The sequence below is a fragment of the Sturnira hondurensis genome, unplaced genomic scaffold (assembly GCF_014824575.4).
Source record: "Sturnira hondurensis isolate 20B ecotype Veracruz unplaced genomic scaffold, ASM1482457v3 Scaffold0006413, whole genome shotgun sequence".
Lineage (NCBI taxonomy): Eukaryota > Metazoa > Chordata > Mammalia > Chiroptera > Phyllostomidae > Sturnira > Sturnira hondurensis.
The window spans coordinates 28790675-28803873 of NW_028079044.1; the positions used below are offsets into that span (position 1 = coordinate 28790675).

The following is a 13199-nucleotide window of genomic DNA, read 5'->3' on the forward strand; positions in this document are numbered from 1 at the left end:
CAATTCAGAATAAATGAAATGTAACTCTTCCAGTGGTATAAATAAGGGGTCAGCTTCCAGTGGTATAAATAAGCACAGCTGGAAAGGGATGCATGTAGAATAGACTCACCGTGATCATCACATCAAGGGACTTCCACTCATCTTTCATGAATGACATGTAGGTCCTATAATTTTCCATCAGCTTTTATTCTCCTTGGAACTATAAAAATTCCACTCACTCATGAGATGGTAAGTGTGCTGTATATTTAATGTTTATTAGTGTGGGATGCGGACGATTAGCTGTTTAGTACCAGTCTGAACGAGCTGGTGATTTAGGTGTTTAGGAATGCGGAGGAAGCCACCATCCTGTGGGACTGTCGAGCTGTGTGTGAACATGAGCTCGTGGAGGGAGAAACTCGGTTCCCCTGCAGCTCTGATGAGTGCTGTTTGCCCTCAGACCCATCCTTCGTGCTGCTGTTCTGCTCTGCTCCTCAGCACAGGAGCCTCAGGGACATCTGCAGGCTGTTTCCCAGGCTCCTGTTTCAGAGGCCCCCAGCTGCCTTCGGGCAATCAGAGATCAGAGGGTGGGGGAGGGGGAAATCAGGGTACTGCTTATCTTCCTTCTCTGGCAGTGCCTTCCTCTCTTTCGTGGCTCCCACCTCCATTAGACAAGCCCACCGTGATTCCAGCTTTGACTGGTCACCTTATGCCTCTCTGGCTTTAAGGATGGTGGCAGTTTACAGCTATGGACAATTTTGGGTTGCTTCACTGTCCTCTGTCGAGCTTCTAGCCTTTGTAGGCAATTCCCTACATTAAGTTCCTTCTGTTTCAAATTCTCAGAGTGGTTTCCGTCTCCAAGTAAGACCTTGAATGATACAACTGATGTACATATAGGTTAATTGTCACCTGCTGAATCATGGCTTCTTTTCATTTTATGTGGAAGCCCCTCCTTTTATAATAAAAATAATAATAGCTCATGTGTACAGAGAGAGGACTTTATAAGTATCAGGTAAAGTGCTCAGGAAGTCACCAAGCAGAAGGGAATTACAGTTTTCACTTCCATCCCTCAGAGGCGCCAGCTGCCCGGGGCTCCTCAGTGGTCTGGGTGCTGTGTACTTGGTGATCCGACCAGAAGTCCATGAACCAACTGTGTCCTCTGAGACGGGGATGGGACTTGCTCCAAGCTCTAGCTTCTAGGACCTCCCCCAGAGACACCTCTTCTCCTTTGGGTCCCAGCCCTAGGGGTGGTAGCTCCTCCTCTGAGTAGACCACCTGGATTTCCTGAGCACCCTGGCTTCCAGCATCTGGAAACTGACCCCTTCTACTCAGTCTTCTTTGGTTAAAATATCCAGCATGGTTTGTGTTACTCTGCTTACAGACAGATACATAGGTTCTTCTACTTTAATTCCAACAAGTCTCACTGATTCTCAAAAACTGGCAATTTCAGCCCATGGATTTCTATATTTATTTTAACTATCCTAAGTTTATGAGCTCCTGTCATTTATATCACCTTTCCTTCATCCTTCTTTTTGCCCTTTTTTAGAAAATAATAAGAACAAATACAAACATTGGGTGGATAATAGCATAAGTACTGTTTATAAACATAGCAACACAGACTTTTTGACTGGCAGGCAGTGATTATGGGATACTTTGAAGTTCATTAGCGACTGACACATAAAAGATACACTTGGCATGGAAAGGCTGATTGAGAGATAAGTGAATGTTTGAAGATTTAAAAGGTGAGGACCTTCTCTATTTGCTTTCCTGCAAAACAAACAAACAAACAAACAAACAAATAGAACTCTATTGGCAGATGCCTATCGCTAGTGTGGTTAGAATATGTGTACTTATTGCCCATTTTGGTCTTCTTGCCCCTGCCAAACAGATTACTTTTTATGTTATAAACAGGCAGTGATGAAAATGAGAAGCTTCCAGCCATAGCCCATTGCTCTGTGTGGCAGACAGTATTCTAAGACAGCTCCCTAAGATTTCTGCCTGTAGTCCTCTCTCTTTGAGGATGAGTGACCCTGTGAACATGACGATGCCACTCCCCCTCCTGTGTTACATTACCTGGCAGAAGGGAGTTTGCAGGTGCAAGTTCCCCAATCAGTTGACTTTGAATTAATCAAAGGGGAGATTATCCTGAGTGGGCCTGACTTAATCAGGTGAGCCCTTAAAGGGGACTGCAGCCTTCCTGAAGCCAGAGATTCTAACTGTAACTGAGAGGACCTTCAGAAGAGGCCAATTCGCATGCCCCTGAGAATGGTCCCCAGAAAACAGACAGTAAGAAAGCAGGGACCTCAGGTCTACAACTGCAGGAAAGTTGGAAGAGCATCTCTCTCTAGTCAAGCTTCCGGATGAAGATCCCCCTGGTTGACCCCTGACATCAGCTTTGTATGACACTAACCTATGCTGAACTCCTGACCCACAAAAACTGGGAGGTAATAAATTTGTATCAAGTCACTAAAATTGTGACAATTCATTACACAGTAATAAAAAAATACAATTGATAGTGGAATCAGTATGAGTAGATTCCATGTGCAGCAGCAGCAAAATCTATAATAGCCTGAATGAGAAATATAGAACTAAATAAAGAAAATCATAAAATATTGCAAATGCACAAAAGAGGGTTTTGAAAAATAGAGATATAGTGTGTTCCTAAGTGGGAAGACTAAATGTTTTGAAGATATACATTTTAAAGGACTTTGATGACAGACAAGAAATGCATTGATAGTTTGATAGATAAAAAGTAGAAAACTTGAACAGAAAATATGCAGAACATTTGAAAATCTTTGGGAGAGATCACCCAGGATCCTAATCTAATCTGTAATCTCTAACTGGAACTGACATCTGTGATGGTGGAATGGGCCTAAATCTTAGACCAAGCCCACTCCACTAGACTAAGATGGTAAATTCCAGAGGCGGAAGGATGAGTGACTTTGCAAGCCACAGAGGCAGAGAAGTAAGAACAGAGACAGTGAAGTCAATCAAACCCATAGTGGGAATGCTTTCGTGATAATTTCTTGGAACTGGGAGCCTGGATATATGCAAGTCCTTTGTATGCTAAAAATACAAGGTCTGTCCAGAAAGTATCTAGCCACATAATGTGGAAAATAGAAATGTACATTGAAGAAACATTGTACACAGTCCCCTTCAAAGTAGGTACCTTGGGCCCTCACACAGTTCTCCCAGTCACCATCAGCTGCTCTGTTGTATTTTCCGGAATCTCACTGATGGTCTGAAATCTCCCTTTCACAGGTGATTTTAGTTTTTGGAAAAGCCAGAGGTCACAGGGCACCAAATCTGGGCTGAAGAGGGGCTGAGTCACCTGGGTGATTTGTAGTTTGCATAAGATGTGATGCATGAATGGGTGCGTTGTCGTGATAAAGCTGCCAGTCACCAGTTGCCCATGGACACAACCTTCTGAATCATCTAAACAGTTTTCATGGAGGAATGTTCAGACGTACACAAAATTTGATGCAGATTCATTACTTTGCTCATTCAGTCATTTTGAATGCAACGGCCACACAGTACACTGCTCACTCAACAGCATCTACTGCCTCCAGTAACTAGTACAGTGAAGTTGTCATTGTTCATGCATGCAATTTCCAGTCCACTCTCCGTAGCATCAATGTTTTACAAACCATTCTCGTTATATTAACAATGACTGGACTTTTTCCAGACAGACCTCGTAAGTACATGTAGATTGTTATAGATTGTCTTTGAAACATATATAAGATATATATCAATAAGATATAATGATATCTTATTTACTCATCTTGCATAGTAATTTGATTAATTATGTGAATGCATAGTTTAAAGATGCATGAATGTTAATACAGGATCAGCTCTTTGCTAAAACCACAATCTGGATCCTAACTGGCACAGAGAGGGCCCATCTGAAGTCGCTGGGTGATCAGGCAGTAGCAGGAGTTACGAGTGGCTAGAAGTCAGACTCTGTGGCGGTGCCTCCTCTCCTATCCGGCCTCTGGACTGCTCCCACCATAGTGGTTTGGCTGCAAAAGGGACCTGCTGGGACGCTGGTCAGCTCTAAACAGGGCCGGTTTCCTGTGTGAGCGACCTGTGCAGCTGCAGTTAGAAGGGTCCCACGCCTGAAATGTTGCTCTGTCGACAGTCTTGAAATTCTTTTTTTGTTGCTTTAGAGATTTTATTTATTTATTTTTAGAGAGGGAAGAAGGGAGAACAAGAGGGAGAGAAATATTGACATGCAAGAGAGACGTCAATCCGTTGCTTCTCGCACAACTGGGGACCTGGCCCCCAACCCCGGCATGTGCCCTGACTGGGAATCAAACCAGTGACCTTTCGGTTTGCAGGCCAGCACTCAGTCCACTGAGCCACACAAGCCAGGGTGATATTCTTAATAATTCCTTGACAAAGGACCCTGCGTTTTCATTTTGCATTGGGCTGGGCAAATTACATAGCCAGCTCTGGCTTTAAAACCCATCTGGTTATTTGCCTCTTCTAATAAACAGGAATGAAACTGGCCCAAGAGTGAACATTTCTAGAACTGTTCTACCTGCTCCCCTGCCGATTGTTCCTTCTCCTTAATACCCACCTGTTGAGTCCACTATAACTTGCAGAAACTGGCTGCATCTCCAAAGAGAACCCTACTGAGCTGAATTTTACCTCAGCAGAATTGCCTTCATGCTGTTCCAAGCATGGCGTGACTTCTGTCCTGGCTGATGCCAGCCAGTGGTGTATAAAGGAGCCCACCTGGCCCTGACTGGTGGGTGGGTGGGCTGGGTTCCAGAGGATGCTTCCTTCCAGAATGGACAAAGGACGGTGAAAGGGGGAGAAAGGGGTTAGAAAAAGACCTCAATCAGAGATCAAGGGTTACTCCTCAAACGTAAACTTCCACCACTGAGTGTTGCTTAACCTCCCTGAACAGGCAGTTTCCTCACCTGCGGACCGCGGCCGAGCGGAGGAAATGCGCCTCCACAGTACCAGAGGATGGAGAGTCTGTGTAATAGACTGCGTTGTTTCCGGAGCGCAGCAAGTGTTAACACCAGTGAACGGTGTTACTTACTCATTTGGGCCGTGGGCCACTGGGAGAACCTGGTGATACCTATGGCTCTTCCTACCCCCTCAAAAAGCCACCCCCAAAAAAGAGCTTGCAGGAGGTGCCAGGGTTTGACAACCCTTGAGGGCGGTCCCTGGACACTTGTGAAGGCACGAGCCTCTACAATATTCATTGAGGCATTACCGGCTCCACTCTTGTCCTCAAAGTCTCCACTTGTGGCTACGTGAGGACAGCCAGCTCACCCCGACTTTGCAGGAGGAATCTCCATGCGGTCTACACAGCCCCACGGGGGTCCCAGCCGGCTGAGCAGCAGCCGCAGGAGAAGGCGGGCCCGGCTCTCCGCCCACCTTACATCAAGCTCCGGGTAGGGGCTCCGGCCTATTGCCGGATGGAAACTCCCGGTGTCCGGAGGGGCGGGAGGGAGAGGGGGAGGGAGGGAGGCGCACGGGTGAAAGGCGCATTGATGCAGCCTGCGCCGGCCGGGCAACACGGAGGGGCTAGACTCTGACCACGTCCGTTCCTCCAACTCCCGCTCCGTGCTTCTCGGGGTCACTGTGCGCCATGCGCCCCCAGGCCTCAGCCCCCATCTCGGTGCAGTGGCTCCTGGGCCTCCTGCTGCTCCTGCTGCTGCAGCTGTGGGCCCCGTCGAGCGCCTCCGAGACCTCCAAGGTGAAGCAAAAGGCGCTGCTTCGGCAGAGGGAGGTGGTGGATCTGGTGAGTGCAGGGAGCCGGGCGCTCTGCTGTACTGGTGGAGGGTGCAGAACCACAGGCTGCACCCGGCCAGCCCAAGTCCAGGTGTTGGGGGGTCTGTACAGCTGGGAGGTTGTGTGTCTCACGTGCATGCGCCTGGGTGTCCTGCTTTGTCCTTTGTGTGTAAGGAAGGACCTGGGCTGTGCGTGTAATGGTGTCCTGGGACCAGAATGAACGAGGTATCGTGGAGCGTAGGTGTTATGTAGGACGGGTCGGATGCCCCAAAGTACAGGATTTGCGCAATAATTCCTAGTCTCTGAGGCCCCCCACCCTTTCGCTCCCCTGTGAGGTTGGAGAGGGTTAGAGCAGCAATGAGAGTAGAATGAGGGGCTTGGGTAGGTTAGAACTTGCGGGAGCTGCCCAGGAGAGACCCTGGACCAGCCGATCGCCTGGGCGGGCTGGGCCAGGGACATGCAACGTGTCCTTTGTTGGGACTGATGGCCACGTCTGCCCGCAGGAGAGGAAAACAACCCTTACAACGCCTCCATCCAAACGCTTTGTAACTTGAAGACTCTGAGTCATGTCGGGTCATCTTCCTAGGGAGTGTGGGCTGCAATTTACGTTGTTGGATGACCACAGCTGGGGGCAGGGATGGATCAGAGGGTTTATGGCCAGAAGGGGAAATGGAGACCCCATGGAGACCCCAGCACTAACCCTCCGAGGACCCGTTCTATTCTCTTTAGACCGATAGGCGGTCACTCCTTTCAGACGCCCTGGGTTTTCAGCCCATGGTCACCAGGTGGAAGCGTCAGACCTGGGATGAGCAAGAAGACAGATTCCAGGAGAGCAAATGAAGAGCCCCAGTGCTTTCTGAGGGGCTGATCTACGGGAAACTCTGTTCGCTTAAAGCTCGTTCCGTCTGAAAGTCAGCAAACCCCCCGGGAAGGGCAAGAGTGATGCTTTCACAACTACCGTATTCCTTGGCATCCTTAAGCCAATCTTAATTGCACACAAATATGGTTTACAGGCATTGCCAGACATGAGAGGGGGCATTTTTTATTTAAAAAAAAAACCTTTCAAATATGTTAAGCTGCCCTTATAAATTGAGCTAATAAACCAAGCTCCCTGGCAGATTCAAGAGCCAGATTCAAAGTCTCTGGAAAAAATCTCCTGCCATTTCACACGGCTCTTTTTGGTGATGTGCTGTGTAATTTTGCTCCACAAAGCAGAATATGTGTTCAGGGCTGCAGCTCTATTTTAAGTGTCTAAATTGTTTAAAATTGTACCAAATGAATGTGGTTCATGTCTAGCTTGCATTTTGTGAATTTGTAGTTATGATACACAAAATAACCCTTTCCCCCCATAAAGCTAGCATTTTTTTTTCTTTCCCTGGAAAAGATTTACAGTACCTGTGGTTTCCTACAACTCTAGCCTGACTTGGCAAAGCTTACTGTAACCAGGCTCAGGTGCGTCCTGGAGCTTGTATTTGGTTTTGCTGGGGGAAAAAAGTCCACATAGTCGTTAAAAAAAGTTTCAACAGATTCTATAAAGCAACTTCTTTGTACAGATCTTTCAAAGCATTTCTTTCAAGCTTCCAGCTAGTTCTGCCCCCTGGTGGCCAGTGGAAGAAAGAGGGCTTCATTCCACAATAACATATTTTACTCCTATCTAGTAGGTACCAAAACATGTGCTGAGTTAGCATTTTAAAATGAAAGAAGCAGATGGAATATCTGTGAAACCAAATTCGGTAAAGTTATGGGGCCTTTTAGATTAAAAAGTGATTAAAATTCTCGTCCACAGCACTGTAGACATTCTGGGCAAGGTAATTCTTTGTTGCCAGGACTGTCCTGTGCATTGCAGAAGGTTTAACAGCATCCCTAGCCTGAGCTCTCTGGATGCTAAGAGCCCCAAAATGCCTCCAGACATTGCCAGTGTCCCCTGGGGGAAAAGGAGGCCCCAGCTGAGAACTACTGATAAATACCTAGGAAAATACAACTCTGTGTAGCATCTTGTCCCTACGAGAATCACAATGAAGAAATCCGAGGATGCCATCAGTGTTACTGTTTCTCCTTTTCCACTTGAACTCTGTGTCCAAACACTGCATGATCTGCTAGTGTGAGTGAGTGAAATTACCAAAATGAAAAATTAAGTCTAAAATGAACTACACTGTTTTAGAATACTTTACACTTTAGCAGGTCTTCTAATACTTTGGCAGTTTTGTTGCTTTCCTTACTGTCAGACAATAAATAGCACTGTCCTTTCTCCCCTTACAATCAGGAAAACAGCACTGGTCAGTCACAAAAAGCACTTCTCAAAATAAAGATCAAAGTGGTGATGTGAAAAGCAAATTGGCAAACATTAGAGACATAAGGTTCTCCCTAAGCAGCGTCATTATTGGGTTTTATAACATGACCATGTCTATTCCCAGGCGGTGAACTTAAAAGATAAGCTTTGAAGTTATTTTAATATATAAGGAACCTTGTTTTTATTCTCATTGGACAGTATACTTATATAGAATGATAATATACTTATATAGAATAGTAGATTGTGAACATCTACACAAATGGAAGAATGTTAAAGCAAAATTTTAAGTGGATTGGGTCTGAGATTTGAAGACTCTAATACGTGGATCAAACAAGGAATTAGACAGATGGGAATCAAAATATCACCTTTTCCACTGACCTAACTACAGTAATGTGTGGCTTTAGTGTATTAACTGGAGGGTCGTGGATACTCTCTTCTCCCTGGTAAGGACCACCCAAGGGAGTGGACACACTAGCCCAGGGTCACTTGCCCAGGGTTCATGCTCTTGGGGAACGGTAGGAGTAATCATGGCTGGCATAGGCAGTGTTTTCCCCTTTGTGCGGATAAGGAAGAAGGCACTGGCATGCTCAGCAGCTTGCTCCGTCTCACACAGCTAATGGTGGTGGAGTCGGCATTGAAATCCAGAGAAGCTGGCTCTAGAGTCTGTGCTTTTCACTTCTACGTGGTACTGCTGCTGCCCCTCCCCCGCCCAGAAAAACAGAGACTCCTAGCACTCGATATATCTGCTAGGTCACCAACACCCTATTGAAGACAAGTAGTCACCTACAATAAGGTCATTGACTGCTTCAATTAAAAGTCAATTTTTCAATTAAAAGAATAGGAAAGAAATCACAGTATTTTAGCAGTAATGTTAACATCAGTTCTCTGTGATAACCCATCTAGAACATGAGCAAGTGGTTTGAAAGGATTCTTGCCTCCAAGGGCTCAAAATGAATGCAATTACAATCAGACCAAAGTCTTGGCATGTTAAGTGGTGAGAGTCTCTCTCCCTTTCCTCTTTCCCCTGCAGTATAATGGAATGTGCTTACAAGGGCCCGCAGGGGTGCCTGGTCGAGATGGGAGCCCTGGGGCCAATGGCATTCCTGGTACCCCTGGGATCCCAGGTCGGGATGGATTCAAAGGAGAGAAGGGGGAATGCCTGAGGGAAACCTTTGAGGAATCCTGGACACCTAACTACAAGCAGTGTTCCTGGAACTCACTGAATTATGGCATCGATCTTGGGAAAATCGCGGTGAGTGAAATCTGATTTATTCTAAGTTGAAACCAAACTTAAGGGTTTCCATAGTTGAGTGTTAATTTTAAGTGAAATTTGATTTGTATTTTACTTTTACCAAAAGACTTTTAAAAATTTAAGGAGCGGGTAACGTGACTTAAAGTTAATGAGAAAAAAAATTGATAGCATTTCAGTTAATTTTGTAAAGATATTTCTAAGACAAATAAATCATTGTATTATCTTAACCCTAACACCTCATATACTTACTTTTTTTTTAAATGCCAATGAAAAGGGAGAGCATACGAGTCCACAAGATTGGACAGTGAAAATCTTACCCTAAAGTAAATTTAAATTAGCTTAAAAAACTCTGCTGTGGCTCCAGACATAAAGGTGGGAAGACATTTCAAAGACATTTCCACCTGATAGGAACCGTCTGGAAGTGGCAAGTCCATTGGCATTTGTCCTTTTCCTGGAAGGCTGGCCTAGCACAAAACTGCTCTGCCTGAGAAGTGGAATCACCAGCATTGTACCACAGCGACCATCTGACATTATTCTCCAACCCTTAGGGAGCGAGTCACTCAAAATAGCCTGGCTGGCAACTTACTCAGTTGCTTTGGTCAGTGGTTGCTTCAAAGTGATTGGCAAGTCTACTGGGACGGCATAGAGTTGAAGCTGGTACAGTTCCTAAGCCTTTTTTCCTTCACTGACCAATTCTGTACATGGTTCCATATCCACAGCGTATTGCTTCTGACATTAACCACTACCATCGCCAGGCAAATACGAGATATTTTATTTTCATAAAACTCTATGGTTTTAATCTTATGTGTCTTATCCCCAATTTTTATCTCTGCTCTTTGATGCTCTGCTCTGTTCTATAAAAAATTTGCAGCTGTCTTGGTTTGATTTTTATGTGATAGAATTTCCACAAAAATTCTTCCATATTTTTTGCGCCTGTGACCACTTTCAGTTTCATTTGTGATTTCTTAGAAAGCATTTTGTGGAAATGTTGCCTATGTCTTTAAATGTCTGACAATGATAGACTTGTTGCTTATTTATGGTTCATCCAAAGTTGCTGAGTTCTAGCTAAAAGCTATCGCTATGGACTCTGAGCTTTTCACGTGTTTTCAAGGTCCTTTTAGCAGTGGTCAGAGCGGGTCTGGAGCCAGCTGCAAGTAAAAGATTATAGAACCGTGACCCAACTGGCAGATAAAGTTTGCAGACCAGTTAGAGAAAGAAGAAAATAAAAGATGACCTGGGCCACATAATCATATCACGTGGGTGAAGACTAAGAACCCCACCCATGCTTGAACCCCTGGTGCTGTGTGCTGCTAATCCGATCCAAATGGGTCAAGACTAAATGCACACGGACAGTCCTGGTCTAGAGTGTGAATTCCCTGGAGGCAGAGAATCTGTTTTGATTGCTGCTGCATCTGGAGCACCCAGCAGTGGGGCTCAGGACACATTTTGGGGATAGGAAAAAAAGTAAAGTAAACATACAAGCGGATTTGTTCCAAATACTGAAGACCATCTCTTTTGGTAAAACTGAAAGATACCTTCAGTGGGGTGAATAATTCTAAGAATACCATGATTTGATTTTTTTAGAGTTCCCAATATCAGAGTCACTTATCTATCGAGCAGAGAATCTTTTTCCCTCGGTAAAAGTGAAGCCTTTTAAGTGTGGGTTGGGGTAAAGGAAAGTTGAAATCCACAAAACAGTGTGAAACATCTGTTTAACGAAAAGACAAAATGCCCACCGAGCCGCGTTTCCGTGTCTGGCAGGAGTGCACCTTCACGAAGATGCGCTCGAACAGCGCCCTGCGCGTTCTGTTCAGCGGCTCCCTGCGGCTGAAGTGCAGGAGTGCGTGCTGTCAGCGCTGGTATTTCACGTTCAACGGAGCTGAATGTTCCGGGCCTCTTCCCATCGAAGCCATAATCTATCTGGACCAAGGAAGCCCTGAACTAAATTCAACAATTAACATCCATCGCACTTCTTCTGGTAAGTAGAACAGTGACATCTTGCGGAATGAATCTCAGATCCTGAGAGACCAAAGATTAGTTTTGAATCCACTGTCATGTGGACAAAGTCTTGGCTTTTAAAAGTGTATGCTACCTTTGCTTAGTCCAATAAATTGCTTTTTTTTGGTTTGCGGTCATATTTTAAAACAAATTCTGGTTTTTATAGTTAAAACCTGTTAAGAAAGTGCCTGCTAAACTTGTCATAGAAAGCATATGGATTTGTCTTTTAACACTATGTGCTAAGATAAACACTTATCAAGTATTAGAATTTTTAATTCGCCGTACATTAAATAGATTTATTATCTGGCTTGCTAACGTAACAAACTTTAACTAAGGGTTGATGTTTTCTAAAGCACGATTCACCTTTGTTCTGCAGTGGAAGGCCTTTGTGAAGGAGTCGGAGCCGGGTTAGTGGACGTCGCCATCTGGGTGGGCACCTGTTCAGATTACCCCAAAGGAGACGCCTCCACAGGATGGAATTCCGTGTCTCGTATCATTATTGAAGAACTGCCAAAATAAATTCTTTAACGTTCACTCCCTACCTCTTTTCGATTATACCTTTGAATGGTTCAACTTAGTGACATTTTCTGTAATTTTTAGGTACATATCGGAATGAAAAACAAAGTGTTTACAGACCCAAGTGTGACCTCACACAGTTTTTAAGTCCAGTATTATTCATTTCCCTTTGATCAAAGGTGGTTTCAGGACTTCGTGGTTGAACAGAATGCTTTCTTCCTGATCCCACTCCCTGAATCTATAATTTAGAATGTCGTGGTAGTCTTTGATTTTTTCCTGCTCTCTTAATATTGCACTTTTTAGAGTATAAATGCTACTAGTCTTTGTACAAGTTGTAAATGTTCCAAATTGTTTTATATCTGTGAAATAAAACTTATTTCAAACAACCTCAGTATCTTTAACCACATTCCTACTAAAATTAGAGTGTCTAGTACTTTGTATCTGAACAGTTGAGTATAAACCTAATTTTGTATTTATTTATATTAAAATGATATATTCAATTTAGAGTATATGTATAGCACTGTTTCATATTTTGAGGGATACAGAGAAAAAGAAGTTTATGTGTCAGGAAATACACTAACACTGTAGGGGTTTTATCTTTATTTAAGAAAGAGGGAAAAGGTGTGAATTCTGGCCTCAAATTGATTACCCTCAAATTGATTACCTATTTATATATATATAAATAGCAACAAATCAAAGATTGTATGTTGATTGCCATGAAAGCTGTTGAAAGGGGCAGTACAATTCAAAGGATGTGCTATCATTCTGGGTTGAGGTGCTGCACAGAAGGAGTTCATGAAGAAGGAGTTCAGGTATGAGACTGATAAAGTTAAGCAAATCCTGTGCTTGAATTGGAAGTATCAATATAAATTCATAAAGTACTTTATCACACATAAAGTTATAGAACAATAACAACAAACTCTTGTTTTGTTACTGAAAAAGCCTAGAAACAGTGACCAATTAAGTAATGCTCAGATTGTGGTTTCTGCATACCATTTCCTACTCAAAGGAACTAAGTCTCCGTGAATTAATGGGGGACTTCAGCCCTGGGCAGGAAATGTACCACGTGGGCCCAGATCATCTTGGCATTTCTGGGAAACAAGGCAGCTATCAAAGACAACTCAAAAGATCCTTTTCAGGCGACTTGAATTGGTTCCCACTGGCAAAGATGGTACAATTTAAGCACGAATAAAGACAATAACTGCAATGGTTTGAAACACACCACCTATGTTTAAATGCATGAGTTCATGATGATATTAACATAGAATTCATTGGTCAACTTAGTAAATGAAATTGTTACTTTGAAAACTGGTATTAATACATAAAAAACCAGCACTTACTCTGCTTTCTCTCTGTGAACTATATTTCTGGGTAACCAAGCTGATGAAGGGAAATTTTTCCTTGTAGAAGTGTGTGTGT

At 44.0% G+C, this 13199-nt stretch overlaps 1 protein-coding gene across 2 annotated transcripts; it reads left to right on the forward strand.

Annotated features, from left to right (window-relative positions):
* Positions 1-5493: 5493 nt before the first annotated feature.
* CTHRC1 (collagen triple helix repeat containing 1) lies at positions 5494-12166 on the forward strand. Of its 2 annotated transcripts, none has more exons than XM_037048334.1 (4): positions 5494-5734; positions 9045-9266; positions 11028-11244; positions 11641-12166. In XM_037048334.1, exons 1-4 carry the CDS (start codon positions 5582-5584, stop codon positions 11781-11783), a joined length of 735 nt encoding a protein of 244 aa, XP_036904229.1. In that variant the 5' UTR covers positions 5494-5581; the 3' UTR covers positions 11784-12166. The 2 variants fall into 2 exon arrangements, with proteins under 2 accessions (XP_036904229.1, XP_036904231.1); XM_037048336.1 differs by having other exon boundaries at positions 5494-5689.
* The last annotated feature ends 1033 nt before the right edge of the window (positions 12167-13199 follow it).